Source organism: Elephantulus edwardii, unplaced genomic scaffold (assembly GCF_000299155.1).
Source record: "Elephantulus edwardii isolate Elephantulus edwardi_28Jun2011 unplaced genomic scaffold, EleEdw1.0 scaffold00048, whole genome shotgun sequence".
Lineage (NCBI taxonomy): Eukaryota > Metazoa > Chordata > Mammalia > Macroscelidea > Macroscelididae > Elephantulus > Elephantulus edwardii.
In genome coordinates, this window is record NW_006399798.1 from 7437350 (window position 1) to 7460335 (window position 22986).

General features: G+C 54.3%; 1 protein-coding gene across 1 annotated transcript in view; it reads right to left on the reverse strand.

Moving 5' to 3' along the window:
- The window catches only part of TTYH2 (tweety family member 2), a 52491-nt gene that overhangs the window by 2476 nt on the left and 27029 nt on the right, over window positions 1-22986 (reverse strand). Inside the window, exons 5-13 of the mRNA XM_006886237.1 lie at window positions 16269-16364; window positions 15734-15806; window positions 11402-11471; window positions 11112-11167; window positions 9743-9835; window positions 9490-9582; window positions 5774-5916; window positions 4944-5129; window positions 4295-4373 (exon numbers count right to left, since the gene is read on the reverse strand). Coding sequence (XP_006886299.1) covers window positions 4295-4373; window positions 4944-5129; window positions 5774-5916; window positions 9490-9582; window positions 9743-9835; window positions 11112-11167; window positions 11402-11471; window positions 15734-15806; window positions 16269-16364 — 889 coding nt within the window. The remainder of the gene's footprint in view (window positions 1-4294; window positions 4374-4943; window positions 5130-5773; window positions 5917-9489; window positions 9583-9742; window positions 9836-11111; window positions 11168-11401; window positions 11472-15733; window positions 15807-16268; window positions 16365-22986) is intronic.

A 22986-nucleotide genomic window follows, 5' to 3' on the forward strand; every position in this document is an offset into this window, starting at 1 on the left:
ATAATAATAATAATAATCCAATAATAACAGGATCACATAAAGTACTTGGCAGGTCCCAAACAGGGTCCCACCTCAAGGTCAACAGGCTCTGAGAGTTGGAGCCTCAAATCTGCAAAGGTGGCCCCTAGATCATCTGCAGCAGCTGCACCCGGAAAATGCAGGGCCTCGCACTCATCTTTGCCCCAAGTATCTAGCTCAGCCCATGGCTGTTCTGTGTGTGTACCGTCAAATTCGATCTGACTGGTACAGGAGGAGATTTTCCCTCCTCTAGCAGAGCATCTGGTGGATTCAAACCGCTCACCTCTGGGATTGCAGTGCAGCTTCTTGCCACTAGGCCATCAGAGCTCGCCAGCCCACAGCTGTTCTAGCAAGTGCTTCTGGTGAGTCCTCCCCTGCTTATTCTTTAAGGTGAAGAGGAGCTCCCCCAAACTCCCCCCCAAAAGTAAGGATCACCTGGCGTTTGCTAATGCCTTCTTCCCAAAATTGAGTGAGGGTCCCAGGGCTGGTCTTTTAATGTGTCCTCCTGGGTCATTTAACAGTTGCCCTGGGCCAGCAACCAAAACAAGGCCAGGGCTCCACGCTACAGTTGTGGTTGAAGTCTGTAATCTTCGTCACTAAGTGCTTCCAGTCTTTGTCACTTTGCAAGTTGAGGCTGTGTCGCCTGCATGATGTAGGTTGCTGAAGAGTCTTCCACCAATCCTGAGGCCACGTTCTTCTTCTTATAGAGTCCAGCTTCTCGAATGATTTCCTCAGCGTGTAAACTGAGTAAGTGTGGGGAAAGGCTACAACTTCAACGCATACCCTGCCTGATTCCGCTGTGTTCAAACTTCTCGGCTCATGGACAGATTCCACGGGAGTACAGTGAGAGGTTCTGGGATTCCCGTTCTTCTCAATGTTATTTATAATTATGTTTCTCACAGTCAAATGCCTTTGCATATCCGGTAAAACACAAGCGATTAGAGTCTTTTCTGCTTTGAGCCAAGACCAGCAAGGATTTCTTTCCCTCATTTCTCAGCCTCTTCTGAAACCGGCTTGACCTTCTGGCCTTTCCACGCATGGAAACACTGCTTCAGCTCCTTCCGAATAATCTTCAGCCAGATTTTATGTGTGTGCAACGTCATTGATAACTGTCTGAGAACGTCCACATTCTGCTGGGTCTCTGATGGTGCAATGGATAGGGAATTCGGCTGCTAACCAAAAGGCCACCAGTTTGAAGCCAATGGCTTAGAGGGAGATGGATGTAGCTGTCTGCCTCCATCCGGTAGGATTATTCTGAGTCAGAACTGACCAGGGCAACTGGATTTGTGTTTTGGGTTTTTTTTTCTTTCTCTTAATCCTGGGCAGGAAGATTCATTCTGTCCTTGAGTCTTAAATGATAAAGTCAGTTCTCTACCAGTGGCAGGGGAAGGGGGCTGGATAGTTCCCACACAGAAGGCAATCCAAAAATCATTTTTCGTTGACATCACAACACACTGAGGAATTATGTTCAGATTTCCCCTCGCTCTGGTTAATGTGGATTGACGTAAAACGCACGGCAGCAGCTGTGGCTGAAAAGGGCTCAGAGGTTTTCAGCGCGGAGGCCAGGCAGGGATTTCAATGACCCAGAAAGAGAACGAGTCAGGCCGGCTCAGTGACTGCCGGCCCAGCTGCGTGAGGGGCTGGCAGGTGCAATGCTCTGGACGGAGGAAGGCAGGGCTGGGGAGGGCAGGCTTTCTCGACCTTTGACACTTGGACCATTCTGCGTGGCAGGAGCTGCGCTGGGCCTTGTAGCACGCCTGGCCTGTACCTGCTGGGGGCCAGGAGCACCCCAGCCCTAGCTGTGAGAACAAAAAAAACATCTCCAGGCACTGCCTACTGTGCCCTGCAGAGCAAAATCACTCCTGCCCTCCTTGTCTTCTAAGGACTGGACCCCTTCTGACCACACACCTAAAATATGTGAGACAAAGTTTTACCATCTTTGCCTCGAAGGAAAACCCGGGTTGCACTTTCTCCAAGATATAATTGTTTGTTCTTTTGGCTGCCCATGAGACAGTCAAGAGCTCTTCTCCAACACCACACCTCAAAGGCATCAATTCTATCCTCCTTATTCACTGTCCACTATCAAATACACAGCAAGCCACTGAAAAGACCAGGGCTCTGCTCAGGCGCACCTTGGTTTTTAAACTGACATCATTGCTCTTTAGCACGTTGGAGACATTAAAGGGTTTGTGCAATTATTATTATCATCATCGCTATTCTATGGAGATTGGGCGGTAGAGTGTATAGGGGCTGGCTAATCCAAAGGCTTCATGGTTCAAATCCACCAGCAGCTTAGAGACAGAAAGACTGGCAGTCTTCTCCCGTTTTGATTTACAGCCCCAGAAGCCCAATAGGGGTCAATTTATTCTGAGTTGGAATCGATTAGATGGCAGGGAGTGAGGTATTCCACAGAGAGGTAAAATACTTGTCTGGCAACACAGAATAAGGATAAGTGGGGATTTGAACCCAGGCATTTGGCACTGGAGCCTGATCTTCCATGTTCTACTACTTCTGTTTATAGTTCATTAGTGAATCAGCTAGCAGGAGCCCAGTGGTTAAGTGTTTGGCTGTTATTGGAAAGGTTGGTGGTTGGGACCCACTAACTGCTCCTCTGACAGAAGATGTGGCAGTCTGTCCCCGTAGAGTCCCACAGCTTTGAGGCCCCTCTGGGACTGTTCTGCTCTGTCCCCCAGGGTCACTTGTGGGTCAGAATCAACTCAGTGGCAGTGGGTCCGGCTGGCTGGCATCTGCTAGGATTCCTGCGATCCTCAGAGCTTTCTCTCTTGGGTGAAACCACATGAGGGTCTGTCTTTCCTTCTCACCTTGCCCACCCTCCCATCCCCTCCGGGCTCTGGTCCTCATGTTGGTGTTTGGCTGCAGGTAGTGGAATGGGCCAGGAGACCCAGTTCCAGCGACGTGAGAGCCAGTGGACTCAGTAAGGTCTGCACTGGCCAGGAGCTTTCAGGCAGCCCAGTAGCCTGTGCAGCGTCCAGGCCCGATCACCTTTACCCAGCACCTCAGCAGCTTAGTCCGTGCTGTACCGCATGGCTAACCATCTCCAAAGGTTCAAATCCATCAGCAGCTCTGAGGGATAAAAATGAGCAGTCTCCTCGCATTCAGATTTGAGGCCACAGAAACCCAATAAATAACGGGTCGCTGGGAGTCAAAGTTAACTGAATGACAGTGAGCCTGAGGGTTATTTTGAGATCAGGTAAATCTTTTCCAAGTCAGAATAAGCTTCTTTTGAGACTCTGCAATGTCTTCAAGGGTCTCAGAAAGGGAATGAGCATCAGGGAAGATGGTGTGCTGGATTCCCTGGGCCGGCTTGGGTGTCTGGCTCCAAGCTGTGTCACCCTGCTTGTTATAGCTGTAATGTTAGGATGTTGGTTAAGGTGACCAGCTGACACCACGTGACTTGTTGTTGTTGTTGCTGTTGTTATTGTACCACTGAGGCAGAACCATCCCATAGCTGACCATCCAGTGGGTTTTCAGAGGCGGTTAATATCAAAGGAGTTTACTGCCCAGCTTTCTCCTGAAGAGCACCTGGTGGATTTGAACCATGTACCTTGGGGTTGGCAGCACAGCTCCTCATGGGACTTAAGGATTGGTTATCATGACAAAGGAGTTCCTGGGTTGTGTAAATGGTTGAATATTCTCTACTAACCGACAAGCTGGCAGGAAGAACCCACCCCACAGGTGCGCCGGAAGAAATGCCTGGTGTTCTGCTCCTGGCCATCAGAACCCAGCAGAGTAGCGTTTGGGTCACCAGGAATCAGAACCAGTTCAACATCAACTGCTTTGTGTGACATTCGGTGCTGCTGAGACCCCCGCCCCCCCAGAAAAACTATTGTCATCGAGTTGATCCCAGTCCATACAGCGACCCTCTAGGATGGAGCAGGACTGCCCACGGGGTCCCAAGGCTGTCAATCTTGAGGCAGACTGTCAGCTAGCCACATCCTTCTACGATCAAGTGGAGGGTGGGCTTGAACTGCTGACCATATGGCCAGCAGTTGCGTCTTTAACCACCACACGACCGGAGTTCCTCATCTGAAGACGAACTGTTTTCTCTGCAGCACAAGCACAAAGCTCTCAGTTCTGCTCCGTAGCGTCTTCAGCAGGGACTTATCACCCATCTCAGGCGTCAGAATTACTCTACAGCGAACCCTCTCCCCCCATGCCACCTCGCCGGAGCGGATTTGCCGGGCCGGCAGATTCTATCTGGCATTATCCCCCCGGCCAGGGCAGAGCAGCGCGTCTGCCTGGACATGCAGGTTACCGTGGGCGGCGGGGAGGCTCGACCGATGAGCGGCACGTTCTCGTAGCGCGGGTTCCCACCGAACAGCGCGGCTTGGTTCCTGGGGGGTGGGGGTGAGAGAGGAGGTCGGAAGGTGGGAGCATTGGGGGGGCATGCCCCACCACACCCCTGGGGTCTCAGTGCTGCGTGTGCTGGAGTGAGAGGGCCAGGGGACCATGAGATACGGGGAGACACTTGGAGGGGCAACAGGTGTGGGGAGCAGCTGACGGGACCCGTCTTTCACAGACATGTGGGCAAGCGGGGGGGTGCTCTCCCCTGACCCCACTGAAGGAGCTCTGGTGGCACTGCACTTAAGCATTCAGCTGTTAGCCTAAAGACCAGTGGTTCGAATCCACTAGCTGCTCCCCAAGAGAAAGACAAGACAGTCTGCTTTATCGCTTGAAATGCTTTAGGAAGTTCCACTCTGTCCTACAGGGTTGGTACAGAATCAGCTCAACAGCAGTGGGTGTGAGTTGTGTGGGACCCTCTTGGAGGGCACCCCAAAACTGTTTGGGGGGGCACCCTGGATGGCTTCCTCCCACACTTGGCTTAGAGATATATTGGCAGGGACATTTCTAGCTCCCGCCTGGCGGGCCTGGCTGGGCTGTGTGCCCCTCGTCCCCCGTCGTACATGTACTCGGAGACCGGGGCGTTGGAGATGGTCTGGGCGGGGGGGTGCAGGCTGGTCTGGCTGCCCAGGCCGCTGCTGTAGCTGCAGAAGCTGTGAAGGGGGCCCCGGGGAGGGTTGTGGGCGGCGATGCGCCGGGCCTGCGGGTTGAAGGGGTCATCGTCATCGATGTCATCATAGTCCCGGTTCCTGGAACGACAGGTGGAATGCGGGCGGCCGTGAGAAGGGGCGCACGGCCTGGCGTATAATCCACCGCCGCTTTGCAGGAGGAAGACAGGCAGTCAAGCTTCGATGATCCGAGGGAGGACCATGGTGGGGCCTGAACAGACTCAGTGGCAGCGGTGAGGTGAGGGTTCCAGGGTCCCACCTGTCCCGGGCTTCTCTCCCAGTTCTGTCTCCGTAGGAAAGGAGTTCCTCCTCCTCCTGGAAGCCCGCCACCCTGACTACACCCTGACCCTGCTTCCTTGGGTCGGATGAGCTCCTGAGGTGCTGAACCAGCACCCCTCTGTCTGTCTCTGGCACGAGACTGTAGGTTCCTAACTACAGCGGATCCTGGCTGTGCTACGGGCAGCCTCTCCCGGCCTGGAAACTCCCCTTTCCCCACATCCACCACAAATCCTGTCCAGGGGTGAGGTCATGCTGCATCATGCAGCTGTCACCTTCCTCAACTCCCGGTCATCCCCGTGGGGAGTCTGTCTAGACATTCAGGGGGGGTCTCCAGCCTCTGGGGGCTGAGCATCCGGGCCGGGCCACTCACGGCCTCCTCAGGATGTCCGCTCTGGCCAGGTCACAGCGCAGAGCCCCCACCTGCTCCCCGGAGGGCCCCTCCTCACCTGGTGGTAAAGTGCTTCCAGGCCTGGGGCCCCGTGCAGATCATGGTGGAGAAGGCCAGGGCGGCCAGGAGCGAGAAGAGGCCCAGGTAGAGCAGGCCCTCGATGCCGTCGTAGCAGATGCCCGTGAGCGCGTCCAGGTAGTCCTGAGGATGAGGAGGAACAGGTGCTGAACAGAAGGGCAGGGGCAGCACTGCGCTCTGAGCTCTTCTCTGAACCCCTCTGCTGGGCTTGGTGCCACCTGGCTGCTCCCCATCCTGCGCGTGACAGCCACACCCTGACACCCGGCACCAGAGCCTCTGGGCCACGCTACGTTCACTGAGCACTGACTGCGTGCCGAGGCTGGAGGCTCAGGACCTGAGGAGGCTGGCCCGGCTGCGAGGCAGGAGCCAGAGGAAATCTGTCTGAGGGGGCACTGAAGGCGAGGCCAGGAGGGCAAGGAGCAAGCCTGGAGGAGAAGCTGCCAAGGAGGCAAATTCAGTACGTCCTGGAAGAATAAGAATGCACTTCATCTACAACCAGGAGAAGATAAAATAGATGAATGGGACCTTCTAAGAATCCCTATGCACATCCCAAAACTTCTCCAACAGGGTCAAAAGGGAAGCCACAGACTGGGAAAAAGTATTTGGGAATGACATGTCAGATAAGGAACTTATATCTAGAATTTACAAAATACTTGAGCACCACAACAAGATAAGGGTAAATAAGCCAATTGAAAAATGGGCACAGGATATGAATAGACACTTCACCAAAGAAGACATTCAGATGGCCAACAAGCACATGAAGAAATATTCAAAATCCCTAGCTCTAAGAGAGATGCAAATCAAAACAAGTATGAGATATCATTTCACCCCAGTCAAAATAGCAAAATTTAACAGAACAGCAAGCAACAAATGCTGGCGAGGTTGTGGAGAACCTGGAACCCTGATTCACTGTTGGTGGGAGTGTAAAATGGTGCAACCACTGTGGAAGGCAGTATGGCGCTTTCTCAAAAAGTTGCAAATAGAGATACCATTTGACCCAGCAATTCCACAACTGGGAATATACCCCAAAGAGACCATAACCGACATCCAAGCAGATATATGCACACCCATGTTTATCACGGCTTTGTTCACAATAGCAGCGAGTTGGAAACAACCCAGGTGCCCATCAACAAACGAATGGCTAGAGAAGCTGTGGTATATTCACACAACGGAATACTACGCTGCATTGAAAAACAAGGATCTCATGCAATATTATTCAAAATGGGTGACCCAGGAAGACAGTATGCTGAGTGAAATATCTCAATCACAAAAGGACAAACACTGCATGGTGCCACTGATGTAAAATGGGACTGATATCAGGGTGGCGGTAAGACTGAGAAACACTGGATAAATTGTATATACTACATTGAAACAGATGAGGGAGAGAATAATTTAGAAGTGATATATGATAGGGTATTATGGTTATCACAAGAGTACAGAATTAAGGTTGCATAGTGGAGTGTACTTGGGGCAGTGGGATTGTATACCAAAGAAAGAATTTTTCTTTTACTTTTCAAAGAGAGGAGCAAACTGGGGGGAGGGATGGGCAGGGAGAAAAGTGCAACAATGAATGAAAGGAAATCCAAAATCTCTGTAAATGTTCATTAAAATTATTAAAATGAAAAAAATGGACTTCAGCTACCAGAGGGACTTCAGGGGGGACACCGAGAGTGTGGGCCTTGTCACAGGTGCCAGGAGACACAGGAAGTCTTGAGGGTGGCAGCACCGTGAGCTGATGCTGGTCACATTCCCTCTAGCTACTGGGTGTGGGGCTGGGGGAGCAGGATGGAGGACGGCGTGGGGAGAAAGGTGGGCAGATGCAGGATGCTGTGAACGTGGGGTGTAGACCTCGCTTCAGGATTGGACAGACAGGATGTGGAGCGGAAGAGACACGAGGGTAACTCGCATGTTCATAGCTCCAAGTCAGAGTCCAACACTCAGCTCCATGACTGTCCGTGTTGACTTCTTCTGTGTCCTACTTGATAGATATTTTCATGCATATGTATACTTTCCCCCTCGTGTAAAACTACCCTTCAAAGAGCATCTACTTCACAGTGTAGCTATGAGACCAAATGACACATTGATTCTAAGGCATATAGAACGTCAGTGTAAAAACTAAGGTGCGCCTGGCTCAAGTCGGGCTATTTTCAAGTGCTTCCTGTGCATGTGAAGGTACACAGTTCAAATCCTCCACGTGCTCCAAGGGAAAAGGATGAGGAAGCTCGTGTGCCATTTACAGCCACTGAGAACCTGTGGGAGGGTCACCTCTGGGTCGGTTCTGACTCGATGGCACACAACGACAACATGCATGTGAAAGACCAAAGAAGAACGGATGTTTTTGAAAGGCAGTGTGGGTGAAGGGTACTGAGTATCTGTGCACCGTCACAAACCACGGTGTTCCTTGGAGAGCAGGACGGTGAGACTGTCCCACATACTCAGACCATGTCGTCAGGAGGGGTCACTACCTGGAGGAGGACATCCAGATAGTCAGCGACAAGGAGGAAGCCCCTCAATGAGATTAACTGACACAGTGATGACAAAGTGGACTCGAGGACTGTGTGGACGGCACAGGGTCGGGCAGGGTGCCCACCTGATGTAGATTATCTGAGAAAAATACCACCTGGTAAGTGGCAGCACAATCATTATGAATTGTTCTAACCCACATAGCACTGGTCTGTGTATTGCTGTACAGAGATAACTCATGGTCACTGTGAAGCTGAACACTGTGACACTGATGTGCCAAATGTGATAATGATTCTTCTTGGTGGACAGTGTTTGGTGGCACTCCCTGATTAGAACAAGCTTGGAAGCAGGAGTGGCATCCACTTCCACAATAGCTTGCCTCCGGAAACTCTATGAACCTGGAGAAACGATGAAATTTATACAAGTGTTCAGGTCTTTCCTTCATAGGGTTGCTATAAGTCATCTACAACTTGATGGCACTTAACAACAACAACAAACCCTCTGGGGAGGTGAAAGCTGTCAACTTCGGGGTAGGGGACAGGGTGAGGCCGCACCAGAGGATCTGTCTGAAGTTCCTGGACAGCTGACCTTGGAGTCTAGGAAAAGATCAGGTCAGGGCCTCCCACACACAAAGCTCCCTGCCGGGGAGGAGGATCTAGAAGCTAGGTGTGCTCTTTCCACTTGAGCGCCGTCTTGTTCGAGACCTCCGAACCACAAGGGCCGAGTGGAGGAAGAAGTGAATGTGTAGGCTGAAGCGTAAAAGAAGAAAGAAGAGGCAGAGGTCCAAGTAACCGTGAGTGTGTGCAGACGCCACGGCGGCCGGAGCAGGGAACGCCACAGGCTGGGAACGCTGAGACGAATCGGACTGCAGGCTCCTGTCTAGAACTTCTGACTCAAGGGATCTAGAATGTCCATCGCTATGTGATCACCACGAACACCTCTGAGAGGCCCACATTCCTCCTTCGAAACCAGGCCCTTTGGATCTGCTGCCCTGGACCTATGATATTCTGGACTAACTCTGCTTAGTTGTGGGTGGATGTCATGCGCACAATAAATCATCTCTTCTGCTGTTTTAGGTGAAGAATTAAAAAAAAAAAAAGAAGAAGCAGCTAGGTTCCCCTTCCACCTCCCCACCATCCAGCCCCCAGTCCAGCCCTCGGCCTCTACTGGCAGCTCTCTGGGAAATGATCTCTTGTGTGCCCCAGGCCCCCACATGCCCAGGGCTCCCCGAACCTTGTGCAGCCCTCGGCAGTCCAGGAGGGCTGTAAGCTGGTGGAGGCTGGCCTCGGAGTTGTTCAGCAGGAGCTGGATCTGGAGCAGGTCTTTCTGCAGCGGGGACAGACAGACAGACATGCACACAGGACGCCTGGTGGGAGGAGGTGGGCTGGCAGCGAACACCGCCCCCAGGGCAGCGCAGGCCACCTGGGGAGGAACGCAGCAGCAAGGCCTGGCTCTGGGAAGCGGCCCGGGCCTGGGCTGGCCTTACCTCTGACGTGGGGAAGAGGGGCACCGCAAACTGCAGCAGCCGGGAGGTCTGCATCTGCATGGTGGTCAGCAAGCGTTGGAAGATGGTCAGCGTCTGGGGTGGAGGGTAGAGGAGTTGCAGTGAGCCCGGGGCTGCGGGACACCGGCCCTGCAGCCCCACTGGCTCGGCCCTTCCCACGTGTGCTCAGTTCTCCCTCATCCTTCCGGGTTCTTGGGCGCTCCAGGCCACTGGCTCCCTGCTCCCCAGTGTGAGGTCCTACGATTGTGGCATCGGCCTCACCTGAAAGCTTGTCAAATGCAGAATCCTGGACCCCCTTCTAGACCTACTGAGGGCTTAAATCCATTCTCCCCAGTTTAGTGACTGATGAAGTGACAGTGGAGGGGACCCAAATTTGTGGGTGAACCAGGATGATAACTTGAGATGGGGGGAAAATGCGGATTGAGGCCCTGCTACAAACTCAATCACCCTTTTAAAAACAGCGCAACATTTATGCAGCATAGCAACCAAATCTCCTGTCCAGCTGAGTTAGAAACAACGTGGCCCGGCTCAAACATGGTGGGTGACTGAACCACTCTGAACGTGTGTTAATCCAATCTCCTATGCAGCCTCCCATTCATGCCAGGGCTTTGATCTATATAATTCCCTCCACCCCGCTTTTTTAAATTATTATTATTTTGTGTGTCTGTACCATCAAATCGGATCTGACTGGTACAGGAGGAGAGTGTCCCTCCTTCTCCAGCAGAGCATCTGGTGGATTCGAACCACACGCCTCTGAGACTGCAGTGCAGTTTCTTGCCACTAGGCCACCAGAGCTCCCTAATTTTCCCCTTTTTAATCACGATTTGATTTCATCCAGATTTTAAAATTTTGTGTCTACTCTGATTTTGCATCATTGCCCGTAAATGAAGCAGACCAAAGCCCTGGACTTGTTGGCAAAGTATCGACTTTTCATCTACCTCAGGGTGAATGGAAGGAGTCCTGGTGGTTAAGTAGAAAAATGCTTGGTTGTTAACCAAGAGGTTGGCGGTTTGAATGGGGTGGAAAGATCTAATCTAGCAATCTGCTTCCGTGAAGACCGCAGCCCAGCAGCTTCTCTGGGGCACGTCTTCTCTGCCATGCAGTCACCTTGAGTTGGAGCCCCCTCAAGGGCAGGCAGGGAAGGTGCACTCAGGTTAACAAAACATGAATCTAGAACATAGTAGCTCAGGTTACTGCGCTCTTCAGAGAAGCAGCCAGACGGAGGGCCCGGTGAAGCAGGGGAAGGCCTCCAGGTTCCTCCTGACTGTTCAGTGTTGGGCTGTGGTGTAGAAAAGGTGGGAGTGGACGGGGCGGCCATGGGAGGGCCGAGGGCAGGGTGGGTACGAGGTACCTGCTGGAAGGGGCTGGTCAGGCTCTGGCTGCAGTACAGGTAGTAGCGGGTCACCTCTGTAAGGCAAAGCCGGGGCATCAGGAGGGGTTCACAAAAGACCTGGTGGGCCCAAAGGAGGTCATTTCCAGGAAATGGCACAGAGGTCCAACTGGCCTCGAATCCAAAGACAGGGAGCGGCTGGGTGACAACAGGACCAGAAGGGGTAAGCAGAGATGCAGCCTGGCTGGTCACATGGGCCTGGTGTGGGGTTCCAGGGTGACCGGGGCGGCAGAAGTCAGAGAGCTGCTCACCTGTGCTGACGTGGCCCTGCGTGACGTTCAGGAGGAAGGCGTCAGGAGCCATGCAGAAGTCGCTGGTGCCCTGAGCCAGGGAGAGACAGGGAAGGAAGAGAATTGCAGACAGCCGGGTCCCGGAAGGGCCAGGACCCTGCCCCAGCCAGGCCGTCTCTGTCAGCTCATTCCAGGGTGTGAGAGAATCCACTCAGGAGCCAGCCTCCTCAAGTTCGAGTCCCGTCTCTGCCCTTTCTTAGCTTTGCGACCTTGGTGAAGAGGCTTATTCTTCCTGCACCTCAGTTTCCTCATCTGCCGCTTGGGAGATCAGAATGCTACTGATTTTATGAATCAATTCACGTAACACGTGAAGAGACTGGGCCAGGTGGCACATAAACACCAACTCTGGTTTGTTGTTGTTGTGTACCGTCGAATCAGGTCTGACTGGCACTGGAGGAGATTGCCCCTCCTTCTCCAGCAGAGCATCTGGTGGATTTGAACCCCGCACCTTCGAGATTGTGGCGCAGCTTCTTGCCACGAGGCCACCAGAGCTCTCTATGAAAACCCCACCCAGGAAGGTGAGTGTCCCCTCCTTCACAAGCCAGCAGGCCGGGTCCCGGGGGAGCTGCAGGTAGGATTCACACGGGGAAAGCTATTCTGACTTGTGTATGAAATCGTTCAGGCTCAGGCAGGGGCAAAGGTGGGTGACCAGGGAACCTCCTCGGGGCTTCTCTCTAGAGAATAAGGGTTCTGTGGATCCACCTTGGAGACTTTGGTCCAGGTCCTGTGCATGCTCACACACTAGGATGGACAGAGCATGGCCCTGAGGACATGGGTCCCTGCAAGGTGGCTGAGGCTCTGGGACCGTCATTCCCACCATGGATCTCTGAGGACGTTCTCCCTTAACACAAGTCATCCTAGAATAATCCATTGTCCTCACAAAGAGGAGACACGGCCACAGAAGGGAAGATGGTCCTGTGACCCTGAGGCCCACTTGGAGAGATGGAAGCATTTAGACCAAAGAACACCATGCACAGGTGTCACCAGAAGCCGGTGGGAAGCAGGACATACTCCCGCTCAGAAGGAATTAACACAGCCACCACCTTGAGAAAACGAATCTCTCTGTTCTTACAAGTAACCCAGTTTCATCCACCAGATGCTCTGCTGGAGAAAGAGGGACAACCTCCTCCTGTACCAGTCAGATCCAATTTGATGGTACACACACACACACACACACACACACACTCTCTCTCTCTCTCTCTATTAAAATAAAATTTTAAAAAATAAAAATATAAGTAACCCAGTTTCTAGTACTTTTGTTAATATAACCTGAAAAAACTCATGCATCTCCCCTCAACCAACCCATCTCCCTTTCCTCTCTGTTCTGAGCGGAAATCTCAACCTTCTGGAACTTTCCAAGGGCTGTGGCTCTGTCCCACGCCCCTTTCACCTCACCCCTCCTGACCCTGCAGAGAGGGCCACCAAGCAGGTCATCGCTGGCCATACAGCTGGGGTCACAGAGGCAGGAGGCCGAGTGTCCTCAGATGGCCAGGGCCCAGCCCCCCCAGCTCCGGTCCCACTGCCTCTCTCTTTTTGAGCAGGTTCTCAGGGCTGCAGGCCCCTTCTGGGTGACACAGAAGGGTGGGGCCTTGGTGTCAACTCACAGCTCTCACACAGGCCACACAAAGGCGCTCCACAGTGGCCGCTGACAGCGCCCCTTCCCATTAAAATGCAGCAGCATCTGGCCTATCAAAGGCCCATTCAGCTCGGCTGACACTCTCCCTGGCTCACGCAGGGGCCTGAACAAACAAGCCCGGAGCCTGGCATTCCTGGCACCCTGTCGGGAGACTCAGCAGAGGCACTGGCTTCTGGAACACAGAATGCTGGTGCAGGAGAAGATCCCTGTCCCCAAGAGGGCAGATCATGGTGGCCAGCTGGAAGCTGTCGCGGTGGCCAGCAGGCAGAGGGTGGCCAGGGCCAGGGCCAGCCAGGGGAGCGGGAGCCGTGTTTGTTCCTTTGAGTTCACACTTGTCCCTGAGGAGGGGCCGTTGGAGTCACAGCTGTGTCGACAGCTGTGCCCGGAGCCCTGGCCAGCTGCGCTCCTGGCCGTCTCCTCTCCCCTGGAGTCCTCCTAGCTCCTGGGGCCGCCAGGGTACTTCTGGGCAGGCCTGGGCCTTCCTGCTGGCCTGCCCTGTACCTGGGAGTCAGCATGGCCAGGGTACTTCTGGGCAGGCCTGGGCCTTCCCGCCAGCCTGCCCTGTACCTGGGAGTCAGCATGGCCAGGGTACTTCTGGGCAAGCCTGGGCCTTCCTGCCGGCCTGCCCTGCAACTGGGGAATACCAGGGTACTTCTGGACAGGCCTGGGCCTTCCCGCCATCCTGCCTTGTACCTAAGCCTCTAGGCCTTTGGTTCCTGGCCAGGTGCATCTATGGTAAATCACACCCGGGCACTTGAGTTCTAAACGGCTAAGGGCCTCTCACAGTCAGGGAGTAGAATTGCGCTTGACATGCGAGACTGCGGGCTGTGACTGAGGCTGGGAGCTGGCCCTGCCCTGGACCCTCTGGACGGAGCACAAGCGAAGGCGGCACAAAGAACTAAGTCTGGTCTTTGTCTCTGGTTTCAGAAAGCTGCCTGGGCAATTTAGAGTGCTCTGCGTCGTTCTATGCCAGCCGGGCAGCACATAAACACATGCCAATGAGCTGGGCGGGTCCTCACCATCACCCTGACAACAAAGCCCGGACAGGGAGGGGGCAGGAGGAGGCCAACACCCCCATCCACCTGAGGCCCGACCTTCGCCCAAGCGACCTGCCACGTGGGCTTCTGACTCAGAGCCACCCCATGTGACAAGTGGAGCTGCCCCGTGTGGCTTCGTGGTGGTTCCAATGCCAGCCACCTCTCAAGGTCACCGGTTCCCACCCACCAGCCACTCCTCAGGAGACGAGGGCGTCTGCTGTCTGCGTCCTTAAACATTTACAGCCTCAGAGCCTTGGTGGGTCACTATGAGTCAATCAATCACTGGCTGTGGGTTGTTTGGGTTTTTTTTTTTTTAACTTCATGGAAGCAGACTGCCACGACTCTTTGCTGTGGAGGTGCAGGTGGGTTTGAACAGCCAACCTTTTGATTAGCAAGGGAGCAATTAAGCTTTGTATGTCTAGGGCTCTTCACGAGGGGTTTAAGATGTGTACATGGCTGGGCACAGACGGTCAGCTGTGGAACCAGGTGCAAGTAGGACTAGCTTAGGTGTGTGTCCACCTAGGAAGGACCTGGCCAGGGGAGACTGGTGAAAGCAGCCCCCAGAAGTCCCATGGCACAGCCCGGGGTGTGCATGTGAGAGCTGGGGTCTCTCCCTCTCTCAGCTTTCTCAACTTGGGGTGTTGCTTAACACAGATGCCCATCTGTTCTCGTGTCTGTCTGCTTCTTTAAAGTCGTAAAAATGACTTTCCATGAACAGATACTCTGGAAGCTTCTAGAGTGTTCCAGCCCTGATTGGAAAGACTCAAGGCTTACAGAACAGTTGATTGTATTTCCTGATTGCCACCCTTCCCTGAGTGGTACACGCATTGCCACAGGGGCACACTTTCAGACAGCCCCCCCATCCCACAGCCCGTGCCCCATGAGGGTGCACCCTCAGAAAGACCACCCCCCACAGTCTGTGTCCCATGGGGGTGCCTTCAGACAGCCCCCTCATCCTGCAGCCCACGACCCACCGGGGTGCACCTTCAGACAGACCACCCCCCATAGTCTGTGTTCATGTGGGTGCACCTTCAGACAGACCACCCCCCATCCTGCAGCCCATGCCCCATGGGGACGCACCTTCAGACAGACCACCCCCCACAGTCTGTGTCCCACAGGGGCGCCTTCAGACAGACCCCCCCATCTGCAGCCCACGACCCACAGGGGTGCACCTTCATTAAGACCACCCCCCCAGTCTGTGTCCCACGGGGGGCCTTCAGACAGAACCCCCCTGCAGCCCGTGCCCCATGGGGACACACCTTCAGACAGACCACCCCCCACAGTCTGTGTTCCACGTGGGTGCACCTTCAGACAGACCCCCCCCCATCCTGCAGCCTGTGCCCCACGAGGGTGCACCCTCAGAAAGACCACCCCTCCAGTCTGTGTCCCACAGGGACGTCTTCAGACAGCACCCGAGTCCTGCAGCCCGTGCCCCACAGGGACACACCTCTCCGCCACAGTCTGTGTCCCATGAGGGTGCACCTTCAGAAAGACCCCCCCTCCAGTCTGTGTCCCACGGGGGCGCCTTCAGACAGCCCCCCCATCCTGCAGCCCGTGCCCCACGGGGACGCACCTTCAGAGAGACACCCCCCCATCTCGCAGCCCACACCGTGAACTCACCACCGCAGCGGCCGTGTCGGCGGCCAGGGAGGCCCAGCTGAGAAGCAGGGTCAGGACCCCACAGCACAGCATCCTAGGAGAGAGGCAGGGCTGAGGGGACCCCAGGGGGGCTGGGGACAGTCAGGGACATCTATCCCCACAGCCCTCCAGTCCCCAGACTCCTGCAGGGTTGGGGTCCCTGTGCCCTCGCTCTGTTAACTGCTAGGAGGGTCACAGGGAACCCGTGGCCAGAGTGTAGGACCCTGGGTTAAAGGGACACAGCTGGAGGGGAGCAGCTGACAGAGGGAACGGTTAGAAAGGCGAGGGGCTCCCACGCTTGGTCAGCACCTCCTCAGCTGCTCCAGTCGGTGGAGGTCAGCTCGGCCCTCCCTGGCCACTCATCTCCAGATGGCACCTTGTGAGGTACCAAGATAAGGAGATGAGGTGGCTCTGGCAGTCTGGCTGTCCCCTGCCCCACCCTCTGAGCCTCGCCAGGCCCTCACCTCCCTGTCCCTCTTGAATGCTTGCCCAGGTGGCCGAGGGGGAGGCTACTCACGAGGCCAGCAGACACCTGGAGCGCTTGGCCAGCCCCAGGCAGGCAATGAGGCAGATGACCACGTCCAGCAGGAAGAGCAGGAGGTAAGAGAGCCACCTGTGAGGGCGGGGGCGGGGAGGGCTGTCAGGGGGCGCGGGGCCGAGCTGCCCACCAGAGTCTCGTGAGCAGTCCCCAGGCCACAGTGACCCTTCGTGGCAGCAGACGGCCGGAGCCAGCAGCTCAGTGAGTGGACCAGGCTCCTCCCTGCCAGGAGCTGCTCAGACCCTTGTGTGCACAGAGGAGGGTCTTCTGGGGCCCACTCGTGCCCCAGACAAAGGTGATCTACCATGTCGCTGACCGGGCCTCCTGAAAGAGAGTCCAAGCCAGCACCAGCCATGGAAGCTCACACCACAACAGACAGTGCCTAAAGCTGTGGCCCTGGAAGAATAAATCTGCAAATTTTTATTAATGTGTGTGTGTGTGTGTGTACCGTCAAATCGGATCTGACTGGTACAGGAGGAGATTGTCCCTCCTTCTCCAGCAGAGCATCTGGTGGATTCGAACCGCTCACCTCTGGGATTGCAGTGCAGCTTCTTGCCACTAGGCCACCAGAGCTTGCCTCAGGCTGTAACTTTAAGGGCACAGATTGCCAGGTCTTTCTGCCGCTGACCCACTGGTGGGCTCAGACCTCTCCTTAGCTGTGAGCCCTGACCACTGCGCCCGAGGGCTCCTTCGAAGCACCCTGAGCTCGCAGCACCACAGTCTATCGGCCCAGCGTCAGGCGTCCCCGGAGCACACGCATGGGAGGTGGCCCTCAGGGAGCCTCTGAGAACGTCTGGGGGAGACTGCCGGCTTCATCACTGGGAGAGACCACCGGGTCTTTTCTCCTTTGAAGCTGCCTGGTGGGCTCGAGCTATGGACCTTCCCATGAGCAGCTAAGGCTTCACCACTGCGTCACCAGAGTTCCCCAGCAGGGCAGGGTGGTGCCGCTCGGAACCTAACGGCATACAAGTGGTGCAAATGGTTAAGCGTTCGTTCCACTACTGGCCAACTTCGAAAACTTGAACCCACTTGAAAGGCCCTTTGGAAGACTGGCCTGCAGTCTGCTTCCGAAAGGCCAGAACGCCCAGCGTGAGTGGAACCAATGGACAGCGGCGAACAACCAACCCACTCTCGTCAGGTCAGTGCTGACTCCCAGGGATCCTGGAGGGTGGAGCGGAAGTGTCCATCTGGACAGGAGCAGGCTGCCTCACCACTCTCCTGCACAGCAGCTGGTGGATTTGAACTCCTGACCTTTTGGTTAGCAGATCAAAGCATAACCTAGAGCATCACTCAAACGCACGTGTATCACCAATGAGTCGGAGCTGACCTTCTGTTGGGTTTTGGTGGCTGTAAGTCTCATGGGACAAGACTGCCCCTCTTTCTCCTGTGGAGCTGCTGGGAGATTCGAACCACAGCTTCCGAGTTAGCAGCCCAACTCCCTGTGGACTAGCTCCCCACAGCACCACTGGGGATCGCCAACTAACAAGAACTCTACAACGGAATTCCTTCTGATGCATGTCTCATAAAAAAGAGCAGAACAGACAACACGTACGCAGGGGACAAGAGACAGTATGCGGAACGGCCTATAAGGCAAGGACGGCCCAGGACTGCCTGGGGCCACTGAATGGATGGCTTCTCCCCTACAGCCCAGGCGGTTTTGAACTCCTGATGTCAGTCTGGAGACTATGGTGCGCCTGATTCAGGCCATGGTCTCGCAATTGCTTGCTGTGCATCAGAGAGCTGGACAATGACTAAGGATGACAGAAGAAGAATTGATACCTTTGAGCTGTGGTGCTGGAGACGAGTCTAGAACATATCAATTGACTGGCAAAAACAAAAACCCAATAGGTCTGTCTGGAGAAGGTGAAACGAAAGTTTCTCCTTGGAGGCTAGGATTTTGAAGCTCCATCTCATATTATTTTGAGGATGTAGCCAGGAGGGAGGGACCAATTCTTGGAGAAGGACATCATGCTCGGAAGGGTGGAGGGGCAGCGCAGGAGAGGAAGACCCCGGATAAGATGGATTGACACAGTAACTGGGTCAATGGGGGCTGGTGTGTTGGAGTCAGGGAGACTGGCTCAGGACTGGACAGGCTTCAGAGCTGTTGCAGAGGGTCACTATGTGACTTGACATACCTAACAATAAACAACTTCCTAAACTGTAAAACAATATATTTCTTTCAAGCTGTCCTTTTGTGGTGTTTCTGTTACAGCAAGAGGAAGTAACTGAGACATCTTGTCAGGTTGGGTAGATGAGGGAAGGTCCACATTGTCTGCTGGGAAATCTAGGTAACTCACCTCTCCCCGCCTCCAACCCCATGCCTCAGTTTCCCCATCCATACAGGAAGCGACTTTAAGCCCAAGCACGCTGGGAAGACCTGGATGAAGCACTCTCTTCTCTGTATCTACCAAAGGGAATTTCCACCCCAGCCTTATCTCGCTGCTTCTTCCACTTCTGGGCCAGGGAGTGCCTGCTGAGGGAAGGACGGAGGGTGGGGCTGGGTGAGGGTCAAGACAGGGCACTTCCCCCATCACAAAGGAGGGAAGTCTTTTGATCAGAGTGTCTCTCCATGCAAGAACTACACACATTCTGGACCTTGTCAATTCACTGGTGGCTTTTAGCTTCGCCAGCACCAGAAAGGAATGAGAAAGGACATGGACACGGGTAACGGTGGAGCTGGAAGGACTCAGAGAGACTGGTGGTGGGGAGGCAGCGGGCTGAGCCCACCCAGAAGCCCAGAGACACCCTCTGCCTTGAATGGAGGCTTCAGAATGAATGGAAGATACACCAAATCCACGCCCTTAAGAGGATGGGGAAGTTGAGCCCCCTGCAGACATCTGGGATTCCCAGAAAAGGAATCAGGGACTTGAGGGGACAGGGCAGACCCTGCTCGTCCCCTCCAAGAAGAAGTTTTCTGCAGAAGCAGAGCTGGACAGAGCCTCAGGCATCATCCAGTGCTAGGGTCCCATTCTACAGGCTGGAAGACTGAGCCTGCTCCGGGATCTTCAGGCTTTCCATCTAGAGTGCTTTTTTTAGGGACACAAGCAGCCACCAGGCTCCTCAACATCCTGGCTTCGAACCCCAAGAGGTCTATTTCCCTCCCTATGTCGTCGGCAGGAAATCAAGTTAGCATGGTCTCCAATCCGCTTTGCACGCCTGGGCCTCAGCCGTTTCTCCATGCTCATACCTCCTGCTGCAGTGATTTCTGGAAGCTTCTCTGCTCTCCCGGGGGAGCTGGGTAACGGCTGTGTGTGGATTTCTAACCAAGAACTTGGCTCTTCCTGAGCTGTTCCCCCTTTGCTTCCCAGCACCGCCTTCTGTGCCTGTGAGGTTGACAGAGTGCTTTAAGCAGGCTTCCTGGAGGACCAGCCTTGGACAACTGCTTCTCCTGGCTTTTTAGCTCTTCTACTGTCAATGATTTCATCTTACTTGGATTAACAATCAGCACCCTAGGTACCAGCAGTCAGATCGGGAGACGTAGTGCATTCTGCAAGTCCTCTGCATTGGACACCTCTCCAAATTACTGAGGAGCAATGACGTCAGTTTCGAGACTAAGGTGTGCCTGATTCAGGCCATTGTTTTTCCACCACTTGCTCTTCATCTGAGAGCTGGACAATGCATAAGGATGACAGAAGAAGAATCGATGCCTTTGAGTTGTGTATTTAATAAATGAAAGTAATGAATAGCCCACAGACTTCGAAAAGCACAAACAGATCTGTCTTGGAGAAGGTGCGGCCAGAGTGCTCCTTGGAGGCAAAGATGATAAAGCTCTGTCTCACACACCTTGGACATGTTTCTAGAAGAGTCTATTCTTTGGAGAGGCACAACCCGCTAGGAAAGGGGGTGGGTCAGTGAGAAGAAAGGAAGCTCCTCAATGAGAGGGTGTGACACAGTGACTGTGGCAATGAGCTCAATCAGAGACGGTGACAGCACAGGGTAGCACAGGCTCAGATCTGCTGCTCACAGGGTGACTGTGGGTTGTACTCGATTCACGGGCACCTAGTAACAACCATAACAATTACTTAAGCAGCCCCTGTCAAGACACAGCTGGCTGGCTATGTTCAAGAGCCATCTAGAAAACAAACACAGGTGATGCAGCCCTGAAGGCTCCTGCTCCGTGAACAAAGGCTTCTTTCTGCGTCAGCTCAGGTGAGGGGATGAGTGAGCAGTGGACACGGGGCAAAGCCCCCTCTAGTGCCAGGGGCAACAAGGTGCCAACCTGTGGAGCAGACCTTCTCACCTCGACCTGGGTTACTGACAGCGTACTGGGGCTGGGCTCCTGACTACCGCAAGAAAGCCAATCTCCCAATAAAGCAAGCCTCAGGATGTTTGCTTTCCCAAGTCCAGAATATCACTGCTGCCTAGTTGACCCGGATTCCCAACACCACCATAGGGCAGGGGGGACCTGCCGCTCGGGGTTTCCAACACTGTGAATCATTATGAGGGCAGGCCGACACAGCTTTCTCCCCAGGGGCAGCGGGTGGGCTCAAGCATCTGACCTTCACAGCACGATGCTGAGCCCACGTGCCACCGGGACTCCTGGTTTGGCCTCTTAGCGCTTATCAAAGCTCTGCTGTCGTGATCCTATAGTCGACAAGGTGTATGAGGCATGAGGAGAAAGTCTGAAATAGCGTGAGAATGATCAAATGGGACAGAGTCCTGCAGGCAGACCTGCTGGGAGGTGAAGGGCTGCCTGGGAAGGAAAGGCTGTACCTGTGAAGCACAACAATGCACACCTGTGAAGGGGGAGTTCTGCTGATGGGGGTCACAGGGACCCCGTTATCATCCATATTGAAATACCTGCTGTGTGAGCACCGGCCCTTGTTCAATGTTGTTCTGAGACCCACTTAAATGCCTCCATTCGGCCCTAAAACATATATGGTCCATCTACCGGGACACCCAGAGAGGGTGAGAGATACTCCATCCCTTCACTCCCAATGAGAGAGACTGTACGGACTCAGGCTGGGAGTGGTCAGAGCCACAGATGCCGGTTCTACATCCTGGGAGGGACAGAGGGCACTTGGCACCTGCAGTTCTTTCTGCCCCTTTGGGGAAATGTGCCCATGAGCACCCCTGGGGAGTGTGGTGGACTGAGGTCTCTCTCAGTCAAGACTGTCCCTGGCCTCCTGGAAGTAGAAGGGAGGTGGGGTAGGGAGGGGAGAAGGGCACTCTGGCCAAGCCTAGGGGTCCATGAGCTCCCCCTCTTCAGGGACCAGCCCTCTCCTCCCTTGTGACAGCCTGAGATGGACAAGTGGCCCCCTAGCCCAGGGCCATGATGGTGGGAGCTGTTGTACTATGGGTTCAGACAACGGGGCCCCTGGCCAACAGCATCAGGATCCCCTGGGAACTGGCTTTTTGTTAGGTTGTGTGGAGTGTGTCTATCCACGTGGCTTTCCTAGAGTAGATGACCGTGTCGAGGGGCGGGACTGTGCGAGTGAGGCGTGTTGGCCTAGCCACGAAGGGGAATGGCCGGTGTCGGCAGTCTACAAGAGGACTGGCTAGCGTCGTCAATATATAAAAATTGAACAGCTCTTGCTGCAGAGATAAGGAATTCCTCCCCCACCAGAAGAGATTCTTCGCCTAACCAGAGAAGAGAAACGACCTCCACAGCTGAACTGGAGAAGTAAGTGGACGTGAGATGGGACTGTGGGGTGGGGGAAGCCGATGTTGGCAGAACCGAGAACTTGGAAACACCTAAGAGCCATGAGGCTCGAGGCTGAGGTGCCTGAAAGCACATTTTGGGAGCTGTCTTGACTGTATTTTGTTCCTAACCTGAAGTATAGGCTTTTGAGTCCCCCAATATGAATCTATGTGGTCTGCGAGCTATCACATTGGATCCTGGACTCAGCCAAGCAGTAAGACTGGTGTTAAGATGAGAAGTGGGCACGGGAACGCGGGGGATGTGACTGACCTCATGGAAGTTGCTTTTGTGTTATCGATGCTGTGGGTGGTGAGCTCCCCCCCGGGAGGTTAGGAAAGGTCCGCTGTGGCGCTCCCGACAGGGCCCTTTGCTCTTTTTACAGGTCGGCTCCAACCCACATGACAGAACGAAGCCCTGGGCAATCCTGCACCATCCTCACAATCTCTGCTGTGCCCAGGCCCACGGTTACGGTCGCTGTCAGAGGCCACCTCATTCAGAGTCTTGCTCTTTTTCACGGACGCAACTCCACCAAGCAGGAGGTCTTTTTCTATGGACTAGTCCTCCCTGGTATCACATCCACAGACAAGGAGCGTCTCAGCCAACAGCAGCCTCGGGAACACCGGCTGCAGAGGAGCAGGGCACTGTCCGAGAGCAGGGCTCGCTCCGGCGCCGGGCCCAGTGCCTCTGCGCAGTCAGGGGGCTGTTCTGTGTGCCCGCCGCTCACACCCTCCAGGCCTTATGCTTTCTGACTTTCTTCAGTGGCTATGGCTCTTGGCTGCTAATAAAAAAATAGGCGGTGGTGTGAATCCATCAGCCATGGGAGTGTTTGCTCACATACAGATCTGCTCATATGCAGAGCTGATGTTATTATTGGTAAGAGTCATAAAATTGAGTATGACTCATAACAAACCTATCAACACAAATCTGAGCCCTCACTGTCCTGTTCTATCCTGTCCTGCCTTATCCTATCCTATCCTATCCTATCCTATCCTATCCTATCCTATCCTATCCTGCCTTATCCTATCCTATCCTATCCTATCCTATCCTATCCTATCC